General features: G+C 48.0%; 2 protein-coding genes across 2 annotated transcripts in view; one reads left to right on the top strand and one right to left on the bottom strand.

Annotated features, from left to right (window-relative positions):
* The window catches only part of LMF2 (lipase maturation factor 2), a 34,394-nt gene extending 27,414 nt beyond the window's left edge, over window positions 1-6,980 (top strand). Inside the window, exons 12-14 of the mRNA XM_081210006.1 lie at window positions 877-988; window positions 2,715-2,823; window positions 5,619-6,980. Of these exons, the coding sequence (XP_081066132.1) occupies window positions 877-988; window positions 2,715-2,823; window positions 5,619-5,984 (587 nt within the window). The 3' untranslated portion in view covers window positions 5,985-6,980. The remainder of the gene's footprint in view (window positions 1-876; window positions 989-2,714; window positions 2,824-5,618) is intronic.
* Window positions 6,981-8,131: 1,151 nt separating this feature from the next.
* Window positions 8,132-25,043, bottom strand: MIOX (myo-inositol oxygenase). The gene is made up of 10 exons (XM_081210593.1): window positions 24,977-25,043; window positions 22,834-22,914; window positions 21,595-21,675; window positions 20,450-20,612; window positions 19,769-19,836; window positions 16,509-16,618; window positions 16,091-16,158; window positions 14,821-14,870; window positions 10,037-10,149; window positions 8,132-8,517 (listed from the first exon to the last, which is right to left on the bottom strand). The coding sequence occupies exons 1-10, from the start codon at window positions 24,992-24,994 to the stop codon at window positions 8,409-8,411; spliced, it is 861 nt and encodes a 286-aa protein (XP_081066719.1). The 5' UTR covers window positions 24,995-25,043; the 3' UTR covers window positions 8,132-8,408.
* Between the last annotated feature and the right edge of the window lie 1,530 nt (window positions 25,044-26,573).

Here is a 26,573-nt window from a genome sequence, read left to right as displayed (position 1 = left end):
ACTTACTACAGCTTCTCCTTCCCCTCCCGAACGAGAACGCTAAAATATTAAGACCCGTGGAAGTTATTCCAATCAAGCTGTTTGTCTAATTCTGCCTTCTGTTATTATTGCTGTTGATTCATTTGTTGCATTTTTAAAAAATATTATTATTATTATTATTATTATTATTATTATTATTATTATTATTATATTTTCAATGCAAAATTACAACAAAAATTACAAACATTAAATCCAAAATAAAGCAATACAAACAAGAAAAAGAAACAACCAAAAAAACCACACAACTACAAATAAAACCTTATCATTCTAACCATTACATACATATACACATATTGACCTCCTTCCTTTCTTCTAAGACCTCAAAATTTTTACTCTTTCTAAATTGTTGTGTCTAATGTAGATTACCTCTATCTTTATATTTTCTGCACCATTTTTCACTTTCTTTAACCCTGCAAAGCTTCATTCGTTACATACCGAGATACTTACTCCAGAACAATATCTTTTCATATACTCTTTAGCACAATCTCATTCTTTTACTAATTTTTAGTCCGATTGTCCCCTTATGAATGCTGTGAGTCTTGCCAGATGTATATATTTGCAAAATTTAATTTGCCACTCTTTCATTGATGGGATTTTTCTCCCTTTCCAATTTTTTGCTATGAGCATCCTGGCAGCTGTTGTCGCATAGAGGAAAACTTTCCTGTGATTATCAGGAATATCGTTTGTGATTGCATTTGTATATCCCACCTTGTTTTCCAAAGGAGCTTAAGGTGGCAGACACCGTTCTTATCCTAAACCCACAAAAGCCCCGTGGGTCTAAGGGGGTGGGACATCCGGACCCATTGGGCCTGAAAGAACTTCCTTTCCCTCCCACAGTGATCCATCTCGTGCAGGTGGACGACTCCAAATACCCCTTCAGCGCCAAACCCCCAACCTACATCCGGGCTCAGTTGTACAAATACTGGTTCACGGACGCCGGCCAGGATTGGTGAGTGACATGAAGCGCTTTCTGGGAGAGGGCAGGGAATCCTTTGGGGCTGTTTCGTCCTCTCCTCGACCATCTTCTCGTGGGAATGTTCAGGGAGGCAGGAGAGGATATATTGTTTATTACCGTATTTTTCGCCCCATAGGACGCACCGGCCCATAGGACGCACCTAGTTTTTTGGGGGGGAAATAAAGGGGGGGAATTATTTTCCCCCCAGGTGCGCTGCGCTAATCCCGAAGCTTGGGGCGTGCGGAGCTCAGTGCGCCCCAAGCTTCTGGGTGCCAGCAAGGTCTCCGCTAGCCGTGGGAGAGCCGCGTGGCTCTCCCAGGGCTAGCGGAACGCTGCGCTAATCCTGAAGCTTGGGGCGTGCGGAGCTCAGCGCGCCCCAAGCTTCTGGGTGCTGGCAAGGTCTCCGCTAGCCCTGGGAGAGCTGGGTCTCCCACAACTAGCGGATAGCTTCCTGAAGCCTGGAGAGCAAGAGGGGTCGGTGCGCACCGACCCCCTCGCGCTCCAGGCTTCAGCGAAAGCCTGCATTCACCCCATAGGACGCACACACATTTCCCCTTCATTTTTGGAGGGGGAAAGGTGCGTCTTATAGGGCGAAAAATACGGTAATATCCTTCCTAACTTGCGCTAAGGATGCGGGTGGCGCTGTGGTCTAAACCACTGAGCCTTTTTAACTTGCGCTAGCAAGTTCCTTTGTGTAGCAGAGTTAAATTCCCCTTTCTTACATGCACAGCAGATAGCTGGTTGCAGGCTTGTGTGAGCCTCTCACTATTATACAGTCAGTCTGACTCAGACTGAATTGCACGTTCCTGGTAAGTTCCCTTGAATCCCTCTTAAAAGAATAAAGACACCACAATCTAGACACCACAGCTAGTCCTAGTCTTTATAACTCTGTACCTTCTTCCAGAAGGCAGAAGCTGAAAGAGATCATTTCCGGGGTGCGCACTATCCTGCGCTATCTCTGCAGCTTTCTTATGGCAGCTGGAAGCATAGATTTGATCCAAGGCGGGATCTGTGAAAAGGATCTAGGAGTCTTGGTTGACCACAAACTTGACATGAGTCACAGTGTGACGCGGCAGCTAAAGAAGCCAATGCAATTCTGGGTCTCATCAATAGGAGTATAGCATCTAGATCAAGGGAAGTAATAGTGCCACTGTATTCTGCTCTGGTCAGACCTCACCTGGAGTACTGTGTCCAGTTCTGGGCACCACAGTTCAAGAAGGACACTGACAAACTGGAACGTGTCCAGAGGAGGGCAACCAAAATGGTCAAAGGCCTGGAAACGATGCCTTATGAGGAACGGCTAAGGGAGCTGGGCATGTTTAGCCTGGAGAAGAGGAGGTGAAGGGGTGATATGATAGCCATGTTCAAATATATAAAAGGATGTCGCATAGAGGAGGGAGAAAGGTTGTTTTCTGCTGCTCCAGAGAAGCGGACACGGAGCAATGGATCCAAACTACAAGAAAGAAGATTCCACCTAAACATTAGGAAGAACTTCCTGACAGTAAGAGCTGTTCAACAGTGGAATTTGCACCAAGGAGTGTGGTGGAGTCTCCTTCCTTGGAGGTCTTTAAGCAGAGGCTTGACAACCATATGTCAGGAGTGCTCTGATGGTGTTTCCTGCTTGGCAGGGGGTTGGACTCGGTGGCCCTTGTGGTCTCTTCCAACTCTATGATTCTATGAGTGCACCCAGTTATTCTCCCGCTTCCTGCCCCCCTTGCAGGTCCCTCCCTCAGCGGTGGTGGAGGCGGCAGTGGCAGGAGGAATTCTACCCGGCTGTCTTCCTCGGCGACCCTGCCCTGGACAACCTCTTGGTCCAACATGGGCTTAAGGTGAGTTGAGGAGCAGGGAGCATCTATGCCCTTTCAAGAGGGTGAGGAGGGGTGCATGGGAACAGGGGGAACAGGGGAGCATCGGGCTTGGATAGTTCCATTGGTTAGAGCGTGGTGCTGATGATGCCAAGGTTGCAGGTTCGATCCCCGTCTGGGGGAACTGCCTATTCCTGCCTTGCACAGGGCTGTGCAGTGCCAGATTTACGTATAAACTCAACAGGCTTACGTATAAGCCCCCACTCTCTTGCGGGCCCCCAAAAAATTAAAGGGGAAAAAACCACTGGATGTACATTTCCAAAATATAAGATAAAAAAGCAAATAAAATAAAGCCTACATGCAGCAACAGTGTTTTGTGTTGTGTAGGCTCCTGTGATGTAAGTCATGGGCCCCGCCTGCTAGCCTGCTCCCTCAAATATCACTGCTTTGCTCATTTCTATACAGAGGGTGCCTACATTCTGCTATTTATAATTATTTGCATCATATAATTACAGCTATTATTATTTCATGTTCTAGCAAGTTTCTAGAGACTAGATCGCGAGTCTTTGTAAACTGTGTTTCTAGAGGAACATTTGTTGTTGCCCAATGCCAATGTGTTTGCATTATTAAGTTTGTTATGAATAAAAAATCATTTTAAGTTAGAGCTTAATCATTATTTCACTAGTAATATGTACTACTTCTTAATTGTATTTCACTATTAATATACTTCTTAATTGTTCAGCAATTACTTTGATAAAACACATATTTTGTTATATGCAAATGGCTTGAGATGCCTATGAGGTCCATCAATGAACATATAGCATACATTCAACACAAAAAACAGCAACCATTTGTTGTTGACAAAGGTCAGCTGGAGATATCAAGGGCTCCATTACCTTCAGGAGCTGAGGGCCTCCTCAAACCTCAATCCGGCCCTGGGGCTGTTCTAGATGATCCTCAGGGTCTCTTCCAACAGAGGCCATCCAGCTGTCCCAAAATGAAACCTGCAAGCAGGATTCGAACACAGGAGCCCTCTCCCCTCCTGTGGTTTCTAGGGACAGCAATTCAGAAGCATGGCTTCCCTCAGCTGTGGAGGCCAGAGCATAGGAGCCACCCAGAGCCCTCTCCTCCTCCTCCAGGAATTTGTCCCACCCTCTTTTAAAGCCGCCTTCACTGCCTCCTGTGGGAGGGAGTTCCACAGGTTAACTCTGGCTGCGTAAAGAAGGACTTTCTTTGACCTGTCCTGAACCTTTCAATGGGGTAGAGAGTGGGGGGGGGAGCCCTGTGCGGCTCCCCTTTGCCCCGGCAGAAGACGAGAGTCCCCGCTCCGGTCCCTCCCCCCCCCCCCCCGTTTGTCTTCCCTCCTGGCTCTCAGAAAGGGGGGGGGGGTTCAGCAGCTAGATGATGGGAGATTGCTTCCTCACGCTTTGTGGGGAGAGCCCCCTGCCCTGCCAAATCCTTATTACTGATTTTCCAAATGTTTACCAAATCACCCATGTTAAAACAAATTTAATACAATTTTTCCAAAAATTGGTTTCCCGCCTCCATTCTTGATGTGTCCAAAGTTTCTTTTTTTGCTTCCGCATTATTTTCCAAGTTATTCCTAATTCGCATAGCATTCCTTACAATTAACCTTATATTACAGTATTATTATTTTTAATAAAAAACCCATTATCAGCCATCAGCTATCCCCTTGCCAGTTCCTGCACGTGCAGTCTTTTAACATTTGCAATACCTACAAGTGAGGTTAACCAACTAATGATCAATCCACAATAAATCAATAATTCTATTTTCTAAAATAAATTCTTTTCCTCCGTTCTGTTTGCGTGAAAGCCAAACCATTCGTGTTCGCTAGATGTTCCCCTGCTCATCCCACAGCAGAAGTGCAGCTAAACATCAGGAATAACTTTCTGACAATGAGAGCAGAGATCCCTCTATTGCACGGGTTTGAATATTAAGAAGCCCCACTCCCAAATTAGGGCAGTTTTGAAATCAGTAGCTAAAACCAGTGCAGTTTGGAAAAGTACAGCCTTGATTTAGAATGGTGTCCAGCTGTTTTCCAAGTTGCTCCTTGATCTTGAGACGACATGCAAAATTTTGTCACGATATTGTAAGCTCTACGTGGGGCTACCTTTGAAGGTGACCTGGAAACTGCAACTAAGCCAGAATTCGGCAGCTGGACTGGTGACTGGGAGCGGCCGCGGCTCCCAGTATGTTTCCAGGCACAATTCAAGGTGTTGGTGCTGACCTTTAAAGCCCTAAACAGCCTCAGCCCAGTAGACCTGAAGGAGCATCTCCACTCCGATCCTTCAGCCCGGACACTGAGGTCCAGCTCCGAGGGCCTTCTGGCGGTTCCCTCCCTGCAAGAAGTGAGGTTACAGGGAACCAGGCAGAGGGCCTTTTCGGTGGTGGCACCCACCCTGTGGAATGCTTTCCCACCAGATGTCAAGGAAATAAACAATGATCTGACTTTTAGAAGATGTCTGAAGGCAGCCCTGTTTAGGGAAGCTTTTAATGTTTGAAGTTTTATTCTATTTTTAATATTCTGCTGGGAGCCGCCCAGAGTGGCTGGGGAAACCCAGCTAGATGGGTAGGGTATAAACAACAATAACAACAAGAAGTTGGACAGACTCCCAGGAGAGGTAGTAGGCTCTCTCCCTCCTTGGAGGTTTCTAAACAGAGCCACCTGCCAGGGATGCTATAGGTGAGATTCCTGCATTGCAGTGGGTTGTACTGAATGACCTTTGGGGGTCCCTCCCAGCACTGTGATTTTTGAGCTATGGCCTTGCCTTGCCAACACTTTCCTCCCTCCCTCGTAGGACAAGGCCTCCCCGAAGAGGGCCTCGGCTGCCCCGCTATCGACGGCCCTGCAGCGAGTTCGAGAGTACCTCCACCCGTACAGCGGCCCGGCCATCATCTGGTCCCTGTACCTCACAGGGGCTGCCATTTGCCTCCTGAGGGTGGCGGGGGGCTGGCTGCTGGCGGGGGGCGCCCCCAGCGGGCCTGGGAAGCCCAAGGGCGGCAAGCGGGCGGAAGTGGACACCGGGGCCGCAGGAGACCAGGCAGCCGCCAGCGAGAAGAACGGGCAAGTGAGGAGGAAGGAGGCGGCAGCAGCAGCGGAGAAGTCCAGGGGCCTGGCCGAGCCCCCCGCAGACGGACCCCGCAACGTCAAGAAGAAGAAATAATAATAGGTGCTGTTCCTGGAGGGGGTGCCCCATTCTGTGCCCCCAATCCCACCTTCCAGGGGCTGGCGGATGCTCCCACAGGGCCCTGCCGCTTTTGGCCAGAAACGCCCGCAGATTTTTGGGGTGCGGGTCTCTTTGGGGATCTCTCTTGACCCTCGCTCCCTGCTCCTCCTCCTGTTTGGGGGGCTCTGCTTCACCTGCACAGGGCTTTCGGGTCTGGGGGCCCATTGAACCTTTTCCTTTCCCTGCACCCCAAAGCTTTTCCCAGATGCCGCCCGTGAAGTGGCACAGGCCCCCCAAAGGACGAGGCTGTTCTAGGCTAGACAAAAGGCCTCTTTGGCCTCTTAAGACACCTCTGCACCCCCCCCCCCAAAAAAACCCCCTCTTTTATTTGATGCTGCTTATTGAACGCGGTTTCATTCTTGGGGCTCTTCCTGCTCCTCACGAGGAGCTGGATGCCTGAAAACCGGGTGCGGGGGGAGTATGTATCCCCCCCCCCAAAAAATATTCATTTTTAGATAAAAAAATCTCTCTCCTCTGGATTTTTGGCTCTGCTGCTGGAGCTGGCATTGGGTGCGAAAGTCTGCTGCTCTTGGTGTGGGGGATTTACACGGGAGCTCCCCCCCCCAGGGGAAAACCCTTTCTCTCTTGCTGAGCACTGTTGTGAGGTGGTGGGTGCCCCCCAAAAAAGAGGGGCAGCAGAAGTGGCCGCCTTGCCTCAACCCACAAACTTCTTTCTGGGCCAGCCCCTCCTATTTTCCTGGCCCTTGCCTTGACCTCAGTTGTGCCTCCCTTCCCCCCTCCACCTGGGGGGCAGGTGAGATTGGCTTTGCCGCCCCCACCCCTGTGCTGCCCTCTAGTGGGAGGGCCCTGAACAGCAACCTCGGTGGGCCTGTTGATTCTAGCAGATGCCCCCCCCCCCAAGGAAGGAGTTGCGCTGCCGGCGCCCAGAGACAGAGTGATCTATAATTTTCTAAATAAAGCCTTTACATTCCAGCTTTCTTTCTCCTGTGTGTGTGTGTGTGTGTGTTTGGGGTTGCGGGGGGGCGTCTTGTATGTCTGGGCCCCAGGAGCGGGAATGTGAGGAGTCTGGCGCCCCCAGAGGATTCAAACCCGCGCCAGGTTTTCCGACCCTCTGCTTGAGTTTTGTGGCGCTCTACCAGTTGGGCTCCCGCCACAGTAAGCCGGATCTCATGCTGGTGCAGCCAAAACATGCTGTCAACATAGGAGCCTGCAGGATCAGGCCAGCGCCCATTCTGTTCTCGCAGGGGGCAACCCGATGCCCAGATTGGGGGGGGGACCAGCAAGCAAGATGGCCACCTGCTTTAGCTGAGATACCTGCATAGCACAGGGTTGGACTAGATGACCATTGGGACCCTTTCCAACTCTGATTTTGTGATAGGATTTGAGCCCAAAGGCAATGGTCTCTCCCCCCCCCCCCACCTTGCAGGTTCCAGCAACCTGGTGCTCAGCTTTCCTACCTCCAGCCGTGGAGGAAGAGCAGAGAGCACAACCTGCCGGTTTTGAAATAAAAAAAAATTAAGGTCTTAGTATAATAAATGTTCATAAATGCACCAATCAAGCACGTACATCGATATATACGCCACATGTCTGAAACGCCCCCGCCCCCCAGAAAGTCCTGAAGCCATTTTGTCCCTCCCAAATTGACCTCAAACATTTCTCCGCAAGGTCAAAGGAAAAAGCCTCCCCATTGTCTCCTCCTTCACAAATCCTGTCTTAAGGGTATGTCTGTGTAGGAATAGGGTGAGCCTGTGACCTGGCTCAGGAACTAAGTATTTGTCATTACGAAAGACTGGCCAGGCTCCCCAGGGTTTCCAATCAAGTGAGCATTAACTGGTAACATGCCAGACAGGATATAAACAACGCACTCAGATTTCTGCTGTAGACCGCCATTTCTGTGATATAGGTATGATGTATCTAGGGGTGGTCTTGGACTCCAGGGCGGGCAATTTAAAATGTCTATATAAGGGCAGGCACACCTGGGTTCTGGGTGGTCCTCCTGTGTGTGAAGGGGGCACCCTGTTGCAACAGTTCAATAAAGATCAGGCTTACTAGCTGCTTTGCTTCTCTCAATATTCTCTGGTTGGCCTCTGTTCTTTTCTCCGACCGATGGAGAACCTACGAAGGACTCTATAAGGGCTCTTGTGTCCCCCATAAGGGAATAAGGGCAGATTTCTGTCCATTACAATTTGAATAGCGTTTTATTGGTTTTTGACAGAGGGATCTTGCGCCATTTCGAATGGATTTCGCCGTTTTTCGGAAAACATGCTGAAACGGCCTGAAGTGTGTTGCCCTCCCACGTGTTCCCTGTTCCTTGCAGTTGCGAAGTCCTCGAGAGATTGGCACATCCATCCTGCAGCAGCGGCTGGGTCAGCGACAAGGAAGCAGAGCCCATTTTGAGCATCACCAGGAAAGCTCACCTGGGCAGTACTTGTCGATCAGGCTCTGGTAGTACGGCTTCAACTCTGACGGATTGGGCAACTCCCCACACTTGGTGTACAGGTCGAACTTGCTGCAAGGGGGTGGAATAAGGAAGGTGGGGTTGCTCCCTGGTACCCACAGAGTGCCGGCTGTTGTCGGACTACAACTCCCATCATCCCTAGCTAGCAGAACCCAGGGGTCAGGGATGATGGGGCTTGTAGTTTGACAATAACTGGGGACCCAAGATTAAGGAACACTTGCCTGGCTTGGGGGTCCAAGGTGGGAGAGGGCAGGTCGTGATCCAGATTTTGAACCCCAAGGGTCCCAGATTTCATCTCCAGTGGCATCTCCAAGGAGGAGACTCCCTACCCGGGGAGCAGCTGGCAGCCAGTGCTCACTGCACTGAGTTAGATGGGCCCTCTGTTACTGATGGGTTTATATTAGTAACAGTGCAGATTGAGGTTGAATCCTGCCAAGACAGAAGTACACTTTTTGGGGGTCAGGGGGTGGGTGGGTGTGGAGGACAATGGGATAATTGTGCCCCTGAAGGACCAGGTGTGCAGCCTTGGAGTCATTTTGGACTCACAGGTGTCCATGGAGGTGCAGGTCCATTCTGTGTCCAGGGTAGCTGTCTACCAACTCCATCTGAGACCCTATCCACCCGCGGACTGTCTCGCCAGAGTGGTGCATGCTCTGGTTATCTCCTGCTTGGACAACTGCCATGCACTCTACGTAGGGCTACCTTTGAAGGTGACCCTGAAACTACAATTAATCCAGAATGTGGCAGCCAGAATGGTGACTGAAACCAGCAGCTGGGACCACATAGCTCTGGTCTTGAAAGACCTACATTGGCTCTGAGCACAATTCAAAGTGTTGGTGCTGACCTTGAAAGCCCTAAATGGCCTCGGTCCAGTATACCTGAAGGAGCGTCTCCACCTCCATCGTTCTGCCTGGACACTGAGGTCCAGCTCCGAGGGTCTTCTGGCGGTTCCCTCATTGCGAGAAGTGAGGTTGCAGGGAACCAGACAGAGGGCCTTCTCGGTGGTGGCTCCCTCCCTGTGGAACGCCCTCCCATCAGATGTCAAGGAAATAAACAACTATCTGACTTTTAGAAGGCATCTGAAGGCAGCCCTGTTTAGGGGAGTTTTTGATGTCTGACATTTTATTGTGTTTTTAATAATTTGTTGGAAGCTGCCCAGAGTGGTTGGAGAAACCCAGCCAGATGGGCTGGGTATAAATAATAAATTATGGTGATGATGATGATCCAGAGCACCTATTTTGAACCTCAAAGGTCACAGATTTAATCTCCATGTGGGAGACTTCCTACCCTGGGAAGCAGCTGCCAGTCAGTGCTGACAGCACTGAGTTAGATGGGCCCTTTCTTACTGATGTTTTTATATACCCATCTTTTCCTCCGAGCTCGAGGTCTTTGCTTCATCCCCACAACTCCTGCAAGGTAAGCCAGGCTGAGAATTGGCAACTGGGGACTGGGGACCCTTGTCTCTCGGGTCCCAGTCTAGCACTCTAACCACTGAACCACGCTGCTTCCTGAGAAGAGACCCCAACGCCTCCATCCCTGCCTCTCCCTCCGTAGGCTTGCAGCCACGTACTTGAATTCTTTCACCCAGGGCAGCATCCGGAGGTCGTCCTCATTGCACAGGTGCATGTAGTCTCCCCCTGTGTGCCAGGGATAGAAGGAGTGGAAGCGGACCATGTAGAAAGCCTGCAGAGAAGGGGGAGGAAAGCAAAACTGCATCAGCCTCCACTGCTTTAGAGCACAGAGGGGTGTGCAAAGAGAAAGCCATGCAGCCCTGAAGCTTTGGGAAAGCCCCACTACTGCCCCCCCCAAGGCAAGCAGGGTGACTTTTGGACACACCCAAGGCAAGGCAGAATCTCTGGGGTTGTTGTTTAGTCGTTTAGTCGCGTCCGACTCTTCGTGACCCCATGGACCAGAGCACGCCAGGCATTCCTGTCTTCCACTGCCTCCCGCAGTTTGGTCAAACTCATGCTGGTAGCTTCAAGAACGCTGTCCAACCATCTCATCCTCTGTCGTCCCCTTCTCCTTGTGCCCTCCATCTTTCCCAACATCAGGGTCTTTTCCAGGGAGTCTTCTCTTCTCATGAGGTGGCCAAAGTATTGGAGTCACAGCTTCAGGACCTGTCCTTCCAGTGAGCACTCAGGGCTGATTTCCTTCAGAATGGATCGGTTTGATCTTCTTGCAGTCCATGGGACTCTCAAGAGTCTCCTCCAGCACCAGAATTTAAAAGCATCCATTCTTCGGCGATCAGCCTTCTTTATGGTCCAGCTCTCACTTCCGTACATCACTACTGGGAAAACCATCTTTAACTATACGGACCTTTGTTGGCAAGGTGATGTATCTGCTTTTTAAGATGCTGTCTAGGTTTGTCGTTGCTTTTCTCCCAAGAAGCAGGTCTCTTTTAATTTCGTGACCCTAAGTCAAAGCAGGGGACACTCCTTCATTGCACTGCCAACACAGATGCCATCAGAATTTAAGAACTCTGAAAATGTTTATTCGGCAAAAAAGGAAAAGGAAACTTATCAGTCGTTTGTGGGAGAGCTGTTGATGGAAATAAACCTGCTTATCTCACATGGACTTTGCTCCTTCTGCACCGCCTCTCCCTCCAGCAAACAACATGCTAATTAATTGCTGATAAGGAATTCGGTCTTAAGATTTTTCTTGCCAAAAGGCAGATTGGAAAATAAAAACAAATCTGCCCTTTGACCCATCTTGGCAGCCTCACTTTCCCCCTTTAATTTCTACCCAAAATGGATTAACTTGGAATAGCTACCGGCTCTGTATTGGATTGAATAGCTAACGGCTCTGTGAAGGACGTGGGTGGTGCTGTGGGTTAAACCACAGAGCCTAGGACTTGCCGATCAGAAGGTCGGTGGTTAGAATCCCCGCGATGGGGTGAGCTCCCGTTGCTTGGTCCCAGCTCCTGTCAATCTAGCAGTTTGAAAGCACATTAAAGTGCAAGTAGATAAATAGGTACCACTCCGGCGGGAAGGTAAACGGCGTTTCCGTGCGCTGTTCTGGTTCGCCAGAAGCAGCTTAGTCATGCTGGCCACATGACCCGGAAGCTGTACGCCGGCTCCCTCGGCCAGTAAAGCGAGATGAGAACCGCAACCCCAGAGTCGGTCATGACTGGACCTAATGGTCAGGGGTCCCTTTAACTTTACCTGCATTGGTAGTACAGCAGGATCGTATATTACGTGAGGGTTATGATCTGGCAACGGCTCACACATGCAAAAATGAGAATCCTTGAACTGCCCCTGTCAAGACCACCCATCTGCAGTGGGCGCACCAGGCAGGTCTTGCCCTCCAAGCAAGGGGCAGAGAGCTTTTAATAAGGTCTCTGCCTTCCTTCCTGGGCAAGTCCCAGTCAGCCTGCAGGTTCTGGGATGCTCTCGCGAGATCTCTCCAGGCTGTCCAAGTTCCCACATCTCATATCTGTGTGCCTTGCAAAGTTCTGGGGTAACCAGGAGAAATTGCTGGCATTGTTTTGAGGAAGAAAGTAGGGATGTTTCCGTTCTCCACCAACCCTCAGGGCAACTACTGCTGCCTGAGCCCATGTCCCTCGCAGCTGCTGCTGGCTCAGGGCTGCCACATGTTCTGTGCATTTTTGCAGGAGCTGAGCCTTTCCTGCCCTGCGGTGCGGTGCAACTACTCTAACAATGTAAGAGAAATCACCAAAGGAAAGTTTGAAAGAATATTGGAAGCTAGATATTCAGGAACAGATTTTAGATGAAAATTGGGAAAGAATCTTTCGGCAACCACCCTTTGTTGCGACCTCTAGGATAATCCAGGAACAAGGGTTGAAGTTTGTACAAAAATGGTATTACACACCTGTAAGGTTATATCATATTACAAAATCTGGAAGTAAGAATTGTTGGAGGAAATGTGGAGTGATGGGAACATACAGTCATATGTGGTGGGATTGTCCGTTAGTTAATGAATTTTGGAAACAGATTGGTATAGAAATATTGGCAATTGTGGGTAGGAAGGTGGAAATATCTAAATTAATGGTTCTTATTAGCCAGAGTAGCACCGAGTTAGAAACAAAAGATGAATGCAAATGGGTAAAATTGATGGTAATTGCAGCCAGACAGGTTATAGCGAGTAATTGGAAAAATGCAGAAGAGCTAGGGGTGAACCAATGGAGGGAAAAACTGAAAAATATTATAATCTTAGAATATCTAACTGTGAAGATACATAAAATGAAAGGGTTTAAGGTCAGTGAGGAGGAGGAGGAGGATTGGTTTGAGAAGATACTGAATTATTTGGGTAGGTTTGAACAATTTGGGGCAATTGAAATGTTAAAAGTTAAATAAACCTTGTGGAGGGAGGAGTGTTAAGGTATATAGAATTGTACACAGGGTTGATTTGAATATGTTATTATTGATTATGTATACCCAATGTATCAGCCGCCTGGGGGGTTTCACTGTTTGTGTTATCATAGAATCATAGAGTTGGAAGAGACCACAAGGGCCATCGAGTCCAACCCCCTGCCAAGCAGGAAACACCATCAGAGCACTCCTGACATACGGTTGTCAAGCCTCTGCTTAAAGACCTCCAAAGTAGGAGAGTCCACCACACTCCTTGGCAGCAAATCCCACTGTCGAACAGCTCTTACTGTCAGGAAGTTCTTCCTAATGTTGAGGTGGAATCTTCTTTCTTGTAGTTTGGATCCATTGCTCCGTGTCCGCTTCTCTGGAGCAGCAGAAAACAACCTTTCTCCCTCCTCTATGTGACATCCTTTTCTATATTTGAACATGGCTATCATATCACCCCGTAACCTCCTCTTCTCCAGGCTAAACATGCCCAGCTCCCTTAAGCATTCCTGTTTTGGTTGTTGGGAAAAAATATTTTTAAACAAAAAACAAAAAAAATGTAAGATGAACCCTGCAGAATCAGGCCCATGGCCCTGAGCACCCTCTTCTCAGAGAGGTCAACTAGGTGCCTCTTCTGCTGGGAAACCTGCATGCAAGAGCCTCCTCTCCTCCTCTGGTTTTCAGCAGCATTGGTGCCTCAGCTGTGGAGGCAGAACAGAGCCGTTCTGGCTCAGAGCCACCAATAGCCCTCCATAGTTTAACTACACATTGCATGAAGTACATCTTGAATTTTTCAGCATCATTGGATACCCAGGAGTGCCAGCATTGCTCCCAGTGGTTCTCAACCTGTGGGTCCCCAGTTGTTGTTGGACTACAATTCCCATCAACCCTGAGCTCTGGCCTTGCTAGCTAGGGGTGATGGGAGTTGTAGTTCAACAACATCTGGGGACCCACAGGTTGAGAAAGGCTGCTCTAATCAGTGGAACCAGCTGCACCAGGAAACACTTTTCTTCTTTCTTCTTTGGCGATCCCTCGTAGCCGAGTAGGATTGCCCTCCACAAACACGGTTTTAACAGTGAGTCCGCAAGTGACTGTGGAGGCCAATTCTGGATCCACACGTCCTTCCACAGTGGGGACATTGGTTCCCGGGCAGGAGTTGATCACAGTGTGAATATGCCAGGCGTGTCTTCCTCTTAGCACATTTCTCCCTTGCGTCCTGAGTTCGAGTGTCTTCAAAGCCCATGACACCTTTGGTCAAGGCTGTTCTCCAACTGGAGCACTTGCAGGCCAGTGTTTCCCAATCATTGGTGTTCATACTACATTTTTAAAAGATTTGCCTTGAGAGAGTCTTTGAACCTCTTTTGTTGACCACCAGCATTATGCTTTCCATTTTTAAGTTCGGAGTAGAGTAGTTGCTTTGGAAGACGATCATCAGGCATCCGCACAATATGACCAGTCCAACGAAGTTGATGTTGAAGAATCATTGCTTCAACACTGGGGATCTTTGCTTCTTCCAGGGCACTGGTGTTAGTTTGCCTGTCTTCCCAAGTGATGTGTACTTTTTTTGGGAGATGCTGTTGATGAACAGCTTAAAGAAAAACGCAGAGAGCAAAACCAACCCCTGTATAAGGAAACACTTTGCACAGACCTCAGACAGGTGTTAGCAAACTCGACTCTCCCTCTTTGCTTCCAATAGAGTTCCCTTAGCCTCACATTAGGTGCTGATGGTGCTTGCATCCTTACCAACTTCCAAAAGGCAAAACAGAGAAAGTGTTGTTATCAGTGCTTTTTTTTCTTTTTTAAAAAATGTTTAGGGGTACTCTCATTTTGACTCAAGAAAATCACCATTTTATAGTTCAAATCAGGGAAAATAAATACAGTCAATGGACAAAAGTACAAAGATTCACAAAATGTTTAGGGGTATGCGTGTGTGTCCCCCCCCCCTGAAAAAAGCACTGGCTGTTATTATTTTACTAGGAACAAGTAGGAACAAACAAGTAGGAATGCATTTGGGGCATAGATGGTGAGATCTCCAGCTTACCTCCTGAGGGAGAGCAAATTTGTTGTGCTTCATCACTTTGTACATGTACTCTGGAGTGGAGAGAAGAAGAGAAACAGAAGACAAAAGGGGGCTTTGTCTCCTCTTCTGGGTACTTCTAAACTGCTCGTTTTTGCGATTTGAAAGGCACAATGCACTACAGACTTTGTTTAACAATCAAAAGTTTGGCGGTCTTGAGATATTTGCTGATGCAAGTTTTGGAAGTGACACTACAGACAGGAAAAGCACACCTGGAGTTTGCTACATGTACAACCAGGGTCTATTTGATTGGTCGTGCAAGAGGCAAACAACAGTAAGCTTAAGTTATTGTGAAGCTGAACTGAATGCACTGTCTTATTTGCTTGTGGATTGTGAATGGTTGTTACAATTGTGTAAAGACATGGGAATTAATGTAAAGTGTCCAATCCAGGTTTATCAGGACAACAAAGCATGTTTGGCTTTGCTGACTTCTGAAGGTTGTAAGCAAAGCACGAAGCACCTGCAATTGAAGCTGCAACATGCTAGGGAATGTGTTCAGAAAGGACTCGTAACGGTGTCCTACATGCCAGGAAATGAAATTCCTGCTGATTTGTTGTCCAAGGCTGTTCCGAGGGATCTACACTGTACCTATGTACAGAAACTGGGTTTGTACTGAGATTGTACTGATACACTGCCCAGTAGTGTTCACAGAAAGGGGGAGGAAGTTAGGTTTCTGTTCGTGCCACTGTGCAGTGCTTGGAGTCACAAGACTCTGTTTACATTCCAGAGATTCCAGACTGTTGGAAGTCTCACGGGAGACAGGAGACGGATGTTGATTTTACTGGTTTCTTTGTACCAATTGCCCCTCTGCTTTCACAGAGAAAGGATGCGTATTATTTTCTGTCTGCATAGTTAGAAATAAAACTCTTAGCAATACTGCTCATATGTCTCGTCCTTCTGCTGCTGCTTGGATACTCTGCATAATGGGAGCGTGCCTGGAGCCTCATCAAAGGCTTAGGTCGTTAGTCACCATCAGAGGACTCAACCGGAGGAGTAGCTCGGTTGAACACAAGTCCGACAGGCAGCAGATTCAGGCTCCACGGCACAGAACAGACCTTTGCAGAAAGGAAAGTTAATGAAGAAATACATTTGATAGCAAGGGAGATCATTTGCTTGATCCAGTGCTTCATAAGCAGTGGATGTCATAAAACCTCTCCACAAGCTTAGTTGAAACTAACTTTTTAATTTAGTGTTCCATAGCCTCCTGCCTCAGATGCAAAGCTGGAGCTCTTACCGTCGTGGCCCCAGGACATCAGGACATTCTCCAAACCACAATGAGGCTGGTAGATCCCATACTTAGTGCTGAGGAGGAGAGAAAGAGAAGACAAATCTCAAGGCTTGCTCCCCAACGTACCTCAGGCTCCTTCTTACGAATGGGATTATCGCAAGATAGGAAAGGGGACCATCTTGGATTCTGCTGGCTATTCTGGATTAATACTTGGAGAGGGAGGGTTAGGCCACTATTACAGAAACTGTTGGTTTCAGCTTCTCAGCTCTCCAGACAATTTACTTCTTCACACTTCTATATCCATTTGTGATATTCATTGGCATTTTTGTGGACTAGATGGGCTTCTTACGTTTTTGTCCCTCCAAATGAAGGGCTCTCTTTCTCCTGCTCACAGAACAAAACAGGGATGTGAGCGAATGCTTACTTGTACAAGGGGTTTGTCATGTCGGGGTTGTTGTGGAAAGTGGAGTCCCGAAAGACGACAGAGTCCTGGACCTTGCAGCCCACTGGAAAAGTGTCACCCACCACGGCCCACTGGAAGAAATGGAGGGGAAGGAAGAGCAGGTCAGTGAGCTCCCCCCCATTCCTCTTGGCCATCCAGAGTGCCTGCAAACCGGTTTGTTCTTTGGCCTGTTTTGCTGAGCCTCCATCCCAGCCTTGTGTTCATTTTCAATAATAAACCGGGCAAGGACTGGGTGTGCCACCTTTCTCAAGGAGATGAGCTGAGCTAGGCTCCCTGGAGAACCACAATATTGTCAACAGGGGTTTGTAGATCCCCCAAACTTATCCCGTTTGCGCACGGACTTCTGATGGTGCAATGCAGCTTCCCACTCCTCTCCCTGAACGCCCCCCTGCACCACCCCCAAATCTGCCTCAAAGGCCTGGAGAGGGACCCCCAGAATAGATATTCAAGGGCAGGGGAAGAGAGGGAGGGAAAGTTGTGTTGTGTAAGTGGAGGTTCTTCCGTGAACAGATGACTTCATTGGATATACCGTATTTTTTGTTCCATAAGACGCACCTTTTTCTTCCTAAAAAGTAAGGGGAAATGTCTGTGCGTCTTAGGGAGCGAATGTGTGGTCCCTGGAGCTGAATTGCCCAGGGGCGAAAAGCAGATCGTGCCTTTTTTTTTTTTTTTAGAAAAAGAGAAGGGGGTGTTGAAATGAAGCCGCTGAGCAGCTGACCGGCAAGCGATCAGGAGGGAGTTAAAGGATGCTAGCGATAAAGGAGGCTGCATGGGAGATAAAAACAGCTAACTTGCAAGGAGAGGAGACAGGAAGACTAAATCAATGAGGAGAGAAATTAGAAGAAAAGGAGGAGCAAAAAACTGCTCCAGCTGAGGAAAAGACACTAAGGCAAACAAGAGGGAAGGGAGTGTTGAAAGGAAGCAGCTGATCGGCAAGTGATCGGGAGGAAGATAAGGGACGCAATAAAGGAGGCTGCCTGGGAGGGGGGAGGTAAACGCCCATGGATCTTCAGGATTTTTACATTGGGTCACCCCAAATTCTCCATCAGATAACATAGCATGTCCATGGCTTCAGCCTGCAGCAAAAAAATCACGCACCCACTGTTTCGTGGGGCCGCAATGGCACCAAAATGTGGTTACAAAGCACGGATCCACATGGATCCTCAGGATTTTTGCATTGGGCTACCCCAAACTCACTGTCAAATCACATGTCTGTGGCCACAGCATGAACCACAAAAATCATACATCCACTGTTTCTTGTTTTCCTCCTCTAAAAACTAGGCGTGTCTTATGGAGCGAAAAATACAGTAATCTTGCAATCGCAACAACATATATTAATTATTATTGGCATTGGTTTGGGATGGGGGTTCAGTCTGGATGGTGTGGTCTGGTCTTGGACCAGTATCTGTTAGAATCTAAGAGAGGAAGTTGTTGAACAAATCAGACAAGTTTCTTTGCAAGGCAATGGCCTTAGCTGGCTGTTTAGGGGTCCTCTTCAGTATCCCCCCCAAATAAAAAATAAGCTCGGCTGGCAGAGCTAAATGAGTGTGTCCTCCAGGCTAATGGGTGGGAGTTTCCTCCATCCCACAGACCTAGCTGCTAGAAAGCAGAACAATCGCCAAAGAGTTGTGTGTGAGCTGAGCTGGGAGCAGCCTGGAAGCTGGAGACACAGAACTTGCTTACCCCAAGGCTGTGATTAATGCAGAAGCAAAATCTGTTGGGGGTTAACACTGTGAGCCCCTCCATCTTATGGTCAGCTTGCATAGATGCATCAATAAAACCATAACTGGTCATGTTGTGCGGGTGCCTGATGATCATCTTCCAAAGCAACTACTCTATTCTGAACTTAAAAATGGAAAGCGTAATGCTGGTGGTCAACAAAAGAGGTTCAAAGACTCTCTCAAGGCAAATCTTTAAAAAATGTAGTATAAACACCGACAACTGGGAAACACTGGCCTGTGAGCGCTCCAGTTGGAGAACAGCCTTTACCAAAGGTGTCATGGGCTTTGAAGACACTCGAACTCAGGACGCAAGGGAGAAACGTACTAAGAGGAAGGCATGCTTGGCAAATCCACACCAGTATCAACTCCCGCCCGGAAACCAATGTTCCCACTGTGGAAGGACGTGTGGATTCAGAACTGGCCTCCAGTCACTTACAGACTCATTGTTAAAACTGTGTTTATGGAAGACAATCTTACTCGGCTACAAAGAAGAAAGATGAAGAAGATACCCCAAATAAAGGTAAAGTACCCCATGATGGTTAAATCCAGTCAAAAGCGACTATGGGGTTGCAGCGCTCCTCTCACTTTTGGGCCAAGGAAACCTGCGTTTGTCCAGAGACAACTTTCCAGGTCATGTGGCCAGCATGACAAAAATGCTTCTGGCACAACGGGACACCGTGATGGAAACCAGAGCACACGGAAACACTGTTTACCTTCCCACCGCTGTGGTACCTGTTTATCTACTTGCACTTTTTGGTGTGCTTTCGAACTGCTAGGTTGGCAGGAGCAGGGACAGAGCAATGGGAGCTCACCCCATCGCGGGGATTCGAACTGCCAGCCTTCAGATCGGCAAGCCCAAGAGGCTCAGTGGTTTAGACCACAGCACCACCTGCGTCCCATATCCCTAATAAACCAGTGTCTCTGCTGACTTTCATTCCTAGAAAACCAAACCCTGGGGGGTAAGTGCCTGGACTCCCCAGAGTCAGTCTTTGCTCAGAGAGTTGAGTAGAGTATAAAAGTAGCATGACTGCATATGCCACTTCAGACTGGCACTTCTATGTAGCGTATAGTACCGTATTTTTCGCTCTATAACACGCACCCGACCATAACACGCACATAGTTTTTAGAGGAGGAAAATCCGTAGGCATGCCACCCGTAGGCATTCCCTCCATAACACGCACAGACATTTCTCCTTACTTTCTAGGAGGAAAAAAGTGAGTGTTATGGTGCAAAAAATACGGTAAGTTCGTTGACTAAAATACAAAATTACAGACGTCAAACGCAGGTGGGGAAGGAGGGGGTCAGGTGAAATTTTGCCCCGTTTGGGGTTCCTGGGCACCCCTGCTAAATTCCCTGATAGGGGAAGATTGGGGAAGGCATGGTCTCTCCTGCCAGGAAGGACCCAGGAGCTGAGCATTAGGCAAGGTAGCCTCAGAGGGGGCAACTTGCTTAACGGGGATCATGAAGGAGACTGGGCAAGTATGTAACCTTTCTGCTTACCTGAGGCTCACCAACGAGTGCCAAGATCTTTCCAATGTCATGAAGTAGCCCGACCAGGTGAAACCAATCTGCGGCAAGAAAAGAGAGGCATGTTATACGTTGAAAGAAAATTGTATGAAAAGGATGTGTCTAACTATGGTATTTAGCTCCTAGCAAATTAGCAAAAAAAGTATAAAACAGGCTCAAATGTATGCTGGAGATGTAAGGAATGTGGTGGAATTGTAAGGTAGTAAAAGGATTTTGGGAAATGATATATAATGAGTTGAAAAAAATGTTTAAAATAACCTTTTTTAAAAAACAACAACGCTGAAGCCTTCCTTTTAGGAATTGCAGGTGCTGAAATCCCAAGGGAGCAGAAAAGGCTATTTATGTATGTGACCACAGCTGTGCAGATGTTATTGGCCCAGAGATGGAAAGAAGATAAAGTCCCTAGCAGAGAATAATGGCAGATCAAGTTGATGGACTATGCCAAAATGGCTAAAATGACCAGAAGAGTCAGAAATCAGGAAGGCCAAAATTTTAATAAGGAATGGGGGAAATGTATACCTTATCTTACTACTGTAAACAGTTACAATTGTGTGTGTGTGTGTGTGTGTGTGTGTGTGTGTGTGTGTGTGTATAATCACTACTAAAAAAGATGAAAAGAAATCTATCCCCCAGGTGGAGTCGCCAGCCACTCGCCTTTGTTGGGGTGTGCCCTTCGGATCCCCTCCGCCGTCTGATAGGCGTGATAGGAATTGGGGAAATCGACGTCGGGGTCCGATTCATCGACCACGTTGTCCAGCAGGTCCAAGGCCTCCATGATGGTCATCCGACGGAGACGGCAGCCTCCATACTCCTCATTCTAGGGAGAGGGGACTGTGAGGACACTATTATTGAACCATGGGTTGGGGGAGCTCAGCCAGAAGGTGTAGATCGGTGGTTCCAAATAATTGTGCATTCAATTGCTCCTGTTTTGTGTTGTTGTTTTTCTTAGTGGGCCATGCAAACCACCATCCTGAATAATGCTTTTCTTATCTGCAGTGGTGCCTTGGTTCTCAAACGCCTTGGTTCCCAACCGCCAAAAACCTGGAAGTAAGGGTTCTGGTTTTTGAACATTTTTAGGAACCTGAATGTCCAATGCAGCTATTGTTTCCGGGGCACCTGCACCAATCAGAAGCTGCGCCTTGGTTTTCGAACATTTGGAAAGTCGAATGGACTTCCGGAATGGATTTAAGTTTGGCGCTTTTGTTCTTGCTATTTATTTTGTGTTTTTCTTTTTGAGGCTTTTTTGGTTAATTTGTTTTTGTGACTGTGTGGGATCCAGTTCAGCTACTGATTGATTGTGTGACTGCAGTACATTGATTATTGCTTTTGTTTTATAGATCAGTGGTCTCGTTCGATAGTAAAATTCATGTTAAATTGCTGTTTTAGGGATTGTTTTTAGAAGTGTGGAACGGATTAATCCGTTTTGCATTACTTTCTATGGGAAAGCGCATCTTGGTTTTGGAACGCTTTGGTTTTGGAACTGACTTTCGGAACGGACTAAGTTTGAGAAGCAAGGTACCACTGTTTAGGGTACGGGGCCCTGGGGATGAGTTGATGAAGCCAAGGGAGAAGGGGCCCAAAAACATTTGGTGTAGATTTTGGGAAATGTTCGCAACGTTTCAGGGGTCGGAGAGTGGCGTGTCGTATGCAGAGAGATTCACTTGCCTTTGATGTGCATCTTTTGGAACCGTTTTGAGAATTGACACCTGAGCTGCAGAGAAGGACCCTCCATTGCTTGTAAAAGCTGGGTGTCATGAGCCTTCCTTACCACTGGAGACCCCCCCCCCCAGCAAACCTACCTTCCTCTGTACAAAATCCACCGTCTGGTTGGTGTGCATCTGCAAGTAGGTGTTGTAGACTCGGTCCATCAGGGGCCCATCCTAAAAAAGGCAGGATTGAGAGAGACCTTTGGCACATCCATCAGCTCTTTTGGGGCAGGGAGTGGTTCTTTTAAAAAAAATAAATAAATTTGTACAATAAATGTCTCTTTCTTTTTGAAGGTGACCCACAAACTGCAACTAATCCAGAATGCGGCAGCTAGACTGGTGTCTGGGAGCAGCTGCTGAGACCACATAACACCAGACCTGAAAGACCTACGTTGGCTCCCAGTACGTTTCCGAGCACAATTCATAGTGTTGGTGCTGACCTTTCAAGCCCTAAACGGCCTCGGTCCAGTATATCTGAAGGAGCGTCTCCACCCCCATCGTTCTGCCCAGACACTGAGGTCCAGCTCCAAGGGCCTTCTGGCGGTTCCCTCATTGTGAGAAGTGAGGTCACAGGGAACCAGGCAGAGGGCCAGGTAGTGGAACGCCCTCCCATCAAATGCCAAGGAAATAAACAACTACGGTATCTGACTTTTAGAAGACATCTGAAGGCAGTCCTGTTTAGGGAAGTTTTTAACGTTTGATGTTTTATCATGTTTTTAATATTCTGTTGGGAGCCGCCCAGAGTGGCTGGGGAAACCAAGCCAGATGGACGGGGTATAAATAATAATAATAATAATAATAATAATAATAATAATAATAATAATAATTATCATTATTATTATTATTATTATTATTATTATTATTATTATTATTATTATTATTATTATTATTACATTTGTTTTAGCTGCCTGGGTGGTGTTAATATATTCATTTACTAGATTTCTATCTCAAATTTTTCTCCCAGGAGCTCATGGTGTTCTCACCCCTCCTCATTTCATCTCCATGACAACCTTGTGAGGTGGGTTAGACCAAGAGGCAGCAACTGGCTCCCAAGCTCGCCCAGTGAGCTTTGTGGGCAAGTGGGGATTTGAACCCTGCTCTCTCAGATCCTAGTCCAATACTCTAACCACTATGCCACATGGGCTCTCTTGTTAATGTCTCTCTTAAACAATTATTGTGCTTTCTTGACCTCAAGATGGAGCCTGTTTCTTCTTAACTGCTCTGGCAGGGAGAGAACAGAGACATTTTGTGGGCATCACTACCCGTTCCTCTCCTGGGTCTTCATGAGATTGCTTGGAAAATAGATCCCTTTCGTAGCAGATCTGCACTCACCTTGAAATTCCTGTAGTCCCCCTTGGACTTCCCATTCTCCGCATCGCCCTCTGGCCTGTACACCTCTGAAGGGTCGCAGCCCTGAAGAAAAAGGCTCTGTGAGAGCTGGGACTTTTTATTTTAATCTTTAAATAATAAATTTTATTAGTATTTTCCATGCAACAACAACAACATGAAAAATATCAAAAAATAACAATACGCAAAACACAAAAACCAGCATACAAAAAACCCACAAATCCATATCTTACAAGTTAATAATATAAACACTAAAAAGAAAAACAAACATTGACTTCCACCAATTCCACAGCACCTCCTTTATCTCTCATTGTGTCTTCCTGTTTTCCTTATCATCTCTATCCTAGCATCTAGATATAAATCCCTCTTATCCTTTCACTTCACAAGGTTATTCCAGACTCAGCCAGATTTCTGTCCTCGGACCTTGGATTTTAAGGTATTCATTTAGGCACTCCCATTCCTTTTTCACTTTACTTTTTGGCTTTTGTCTTATCATATCTGTCAATTTGGCTAATTCTAAATATTCTGAAAGCTTACATAACCATTCTCCCCTAGTGGGTAACTTATTCCCTTTCCAATACTTAGCCACCAGGTTTCTTATATGTTGCGTATAAGAAAAAAAATAGTTTTGTCCTTTGGAAGGTCATCATTTAAAATTCCTAAAAGGAATGCCTCTGGCCTTTTACTATATAATATTCTTTGTATTTTCTTTATTTCTTCATGGATCATGCTCCAAAATTTCCCAATTTGGGGGCATGTCCACCACATATGGTAGAAGGTTCCTTTTTGTTTCTTACATCTCTAGCACTTATTATTATATGTTTTATTCATTTTTGCCAGCCTTTCTGGCGCCAGGTACCACCTGTGGTGCATTTTCATATAGTTCTCTCTTATTAGGTAACACGCTGTGAAATTTACATGAGAGGTGGGACTTGGAAGGGGCAGAAGGAGACCTAAATAGCAGTCCAGCTCAGCACCGCCTCCTTACACTTCTATCCAGAGCAGGGGCGTAGGAAGGGGGACAATGAGGGTGGACCGCCCTGGGTGCCCTCACTGAGGGGGGTGACATTCGGTGCACCGCCTGCCCACCTGCAACTCCCATGCCTACCCCGAGCCGGCGGCATTCCTCCCTTCCCTGTCTCCTCCCTTCCCCGTCTCGTCTGACCTTCACTCCAATGAAGCAGAATCTGAGTAGAAGCATCCGGATCCCCCTGGAATCTCTCACTGCTAAGGGTGGCACCTAACATTATGATCCAGGGATGGAGGTGGGATTTTTCTCTTTTTCTTACCCCTTCAGGTCAGATTTGCTACCAAGACAACTCCAAGATGCTGCTATTAGTATACAAAGCCCTTAACAACTTGCAGCCAATTGACCTACGAGATCGTCTCACCCATACACATGCAATTGGCTGCTGCAATTCGCGGAACTGGCCTCGCTCCAAGCGCCACATAATATCCCTTCCACATTTGTAAGAACTTGGCCTTTTAGTGGAACTTTGGGACTCCCTTCCTATGGACGCCAGGCAGGCTCCTTCACTGTACTTTTTTCGACATCTGAGAAAAACCCACGTACCCAGAGGCTTAGAAAGGTGATGCAAGTTTTAATCTGCATTCAGTTTTATTGTTTTAGCTCTTTTGTTAATAACTTTGAGTTTTGGGGTTTTTTAAAAAAGCAATCAAGTGGTATACAAAGTTCAGGAAATAAATAAAAATGAATAATTGCATTTGTCGAAGAGCTAGGAAGATATTTTTGGATCTAATCCCCAGAGGAAAGTAGTAGACCTGCGTAATATGGTTTTTACCATCCCTGCATTCCCAACCTTTGCTCTCTATCCTGAGGTGCCTGTCTCTGAAGGGGCCTCATCTTGGAAGCTACTTCTACCAAGTCAGCATCTAGATCCACACTGTCTGCACTGATTGGCAGCTGCGCTCCAGGGTTTCTGCCAAGGAGCATTTTCCAGCTGCACCTAGGGATCCCAGAAAAGTCTGAACCCGGGACTTTCTGCATGCGAGGCCGACGCTCTACCGCTGAGCTCCAGCCCTCCTCCAGCACCCCTTCCCCATTCGGCCTTCTGCCTTCTCCCAACGGAGGAGCTTTGCTGAGAAAGGGGGGCTTCTGCTCACTCACCACGTCCACCACCTTCATCCTTCCAGCTGTGGGGAAGGAGATCTCTGGGGAGTCCGCAGCACCTGCCCAGCTGTTTATAGACTCTGGCCTTATGTAAGGAGGCGAGGCTGAGCTAACAGGAGCCGGAACCGGGGGCAATAAGTCACCTGTTAACCTGCCAGGGGCCGAACTCCTTTCTGAGCAGGGCATCCGAGCAAACGATTAATGTTTTGAAGTTTGCAGCACCCTGCGAGGAGGAGGAGGAGGAGGAGGAGGAGAGGACTCCTTAGCATCCTATGAGGGGGACAGACGCAACTCCTCCCTCCCACTTTGCACACAAACAAGCCCTGGGCTTCCCCAGATCAGAGCAGAGGTTGATGTTGGTCAGTTGCCTCGGTGTTTGTGTCTCAGGTCCATGGAGCATGGCCAAGTACCCTGGCAGCAAAGCGGGACCCTGCACCCTGTTCCTTCATTGTCTGGGTCAAGGTGGATAAGAACATAAGCAGAGTGCTGCTGGGACAGGCCAATGGCCCTTCTAGTCCAAGCGGGGAGGCGGAGCACAACCAACTGATAGCCCTCTCATTGTTGCAGGAATTTATGTATACCGTATCTTGCGCCCCATAGGACGCACCTCGTTTTTTTTGGGGGGGGGGAATAAAGAATTTTTTTTATTTCCCCCCCCCAGGTGCGGGGCTGGAAGAACCAGATCGGGGAACAGCGGGAAGGCGTGCTCTGCCTCCCCGCTGTCCCCCGAGCTTGTGGGGCTGGCTATGGGGAGAAGTGCGCTGATCCCGGGACTGCAGGCAGCTCTGCGCAACCCTCGGAGCCGGTCTCCCGAGGGTTGCGCAGAGCTTCCTGAAGCCTGGAGAGCGAGAGGGGTCAGTGCGCACCGACCCCTCTCGCTCTCCAGGCTTCAGCGAAAGCCTGCATTCACCCCATAGGACGCACACACATTTTCCCTTCATTTTTGGAGGGGGAAAAGTGCGTCCTATAGGGTGAAAAATACGGTAGGTTGGGTGGGGGGGTTGCCCCTCCAGCAGATATCATGCACATGCAGCCCACTACCAAAATCAGCACAATCACTTTTGTAACTTGTCCCCACAAAACACCCCATCACAGTTTCTTCTTATCACTCAGCCTCTGCTGCACAATGCCACATGTAAGAATTCACTGATAAATGTCTCTATGCATAGGCGCCGACTCCATGGGGCTTGAGGGGGCTCGAGCCCCCTCAAAAAATTTTTTGGGGGGGCTCAGCCCCCCCAATAATCTCGGGCGGGCGCCCTTTCAGCAGAGCGCCGCCACCGTCCCCCGCCTCCTCCTCCCTCCGCCTGCTCCTTCGCCAGCCAGCCAGCCGCGCGCCCTAATCGGAGGCACTGCCGGAAATCCCGCGAGAACAGGGGAATCCCGACTGGCCACACCTCCCAGCCAGCCAATCGGCTGGCTGGGGGGCGTGGCTTGCCCTATTTAGGGCCGGAGCCACTTTATTTACATATTCATGAGCTTATTTATTATTCATGAGCTTTCCCGGGCCCCCCCAATATTTTTTCTAAGTCCGCGTCCCTGTCTCTATGTACTGGCTCACTGGGAAAACTGCAGAAATTCATATAGACATGTG

This window comes from Podarcis bocagei (assembly GCF_964188305.1).
Source record: "Podarcis bocagei genome assembly, chromosome: 10".
Classification (NCBI taxonomy): Eukaryota; Metazoa; Chordata; class Lepidosauria; order Squamata; family Lacertidae; genus Podarcis; species Podarcis bocagei.
Note: the sequence above shows the minus strand (reverse complement) of the source record. Positions and strands in the feature narration are given on the sequence as shown.

What these genes read in the sequence shown, in the direction of transcription:
- MIOX (XM_081210593.1), bottom strand. An exon ending in ATGACAAACCCCTTGTACAA is followed by an intron (nt 16,159 to 16,508) that starts GTAAGCATTCGC and finishes TCTCCTCCTCAG; the next exon opens with CACTAAGTATGGGATCTACC. An exon ending in AATTTGCTCTCCCTCAGGAG is followed by an intron (nt 10,150 to 14,820) that starts GTAAGCTGGAGA and finishes CCTTCTCTGCAG; the next exon opens with GCTTTCTACATGGTCCGCTT.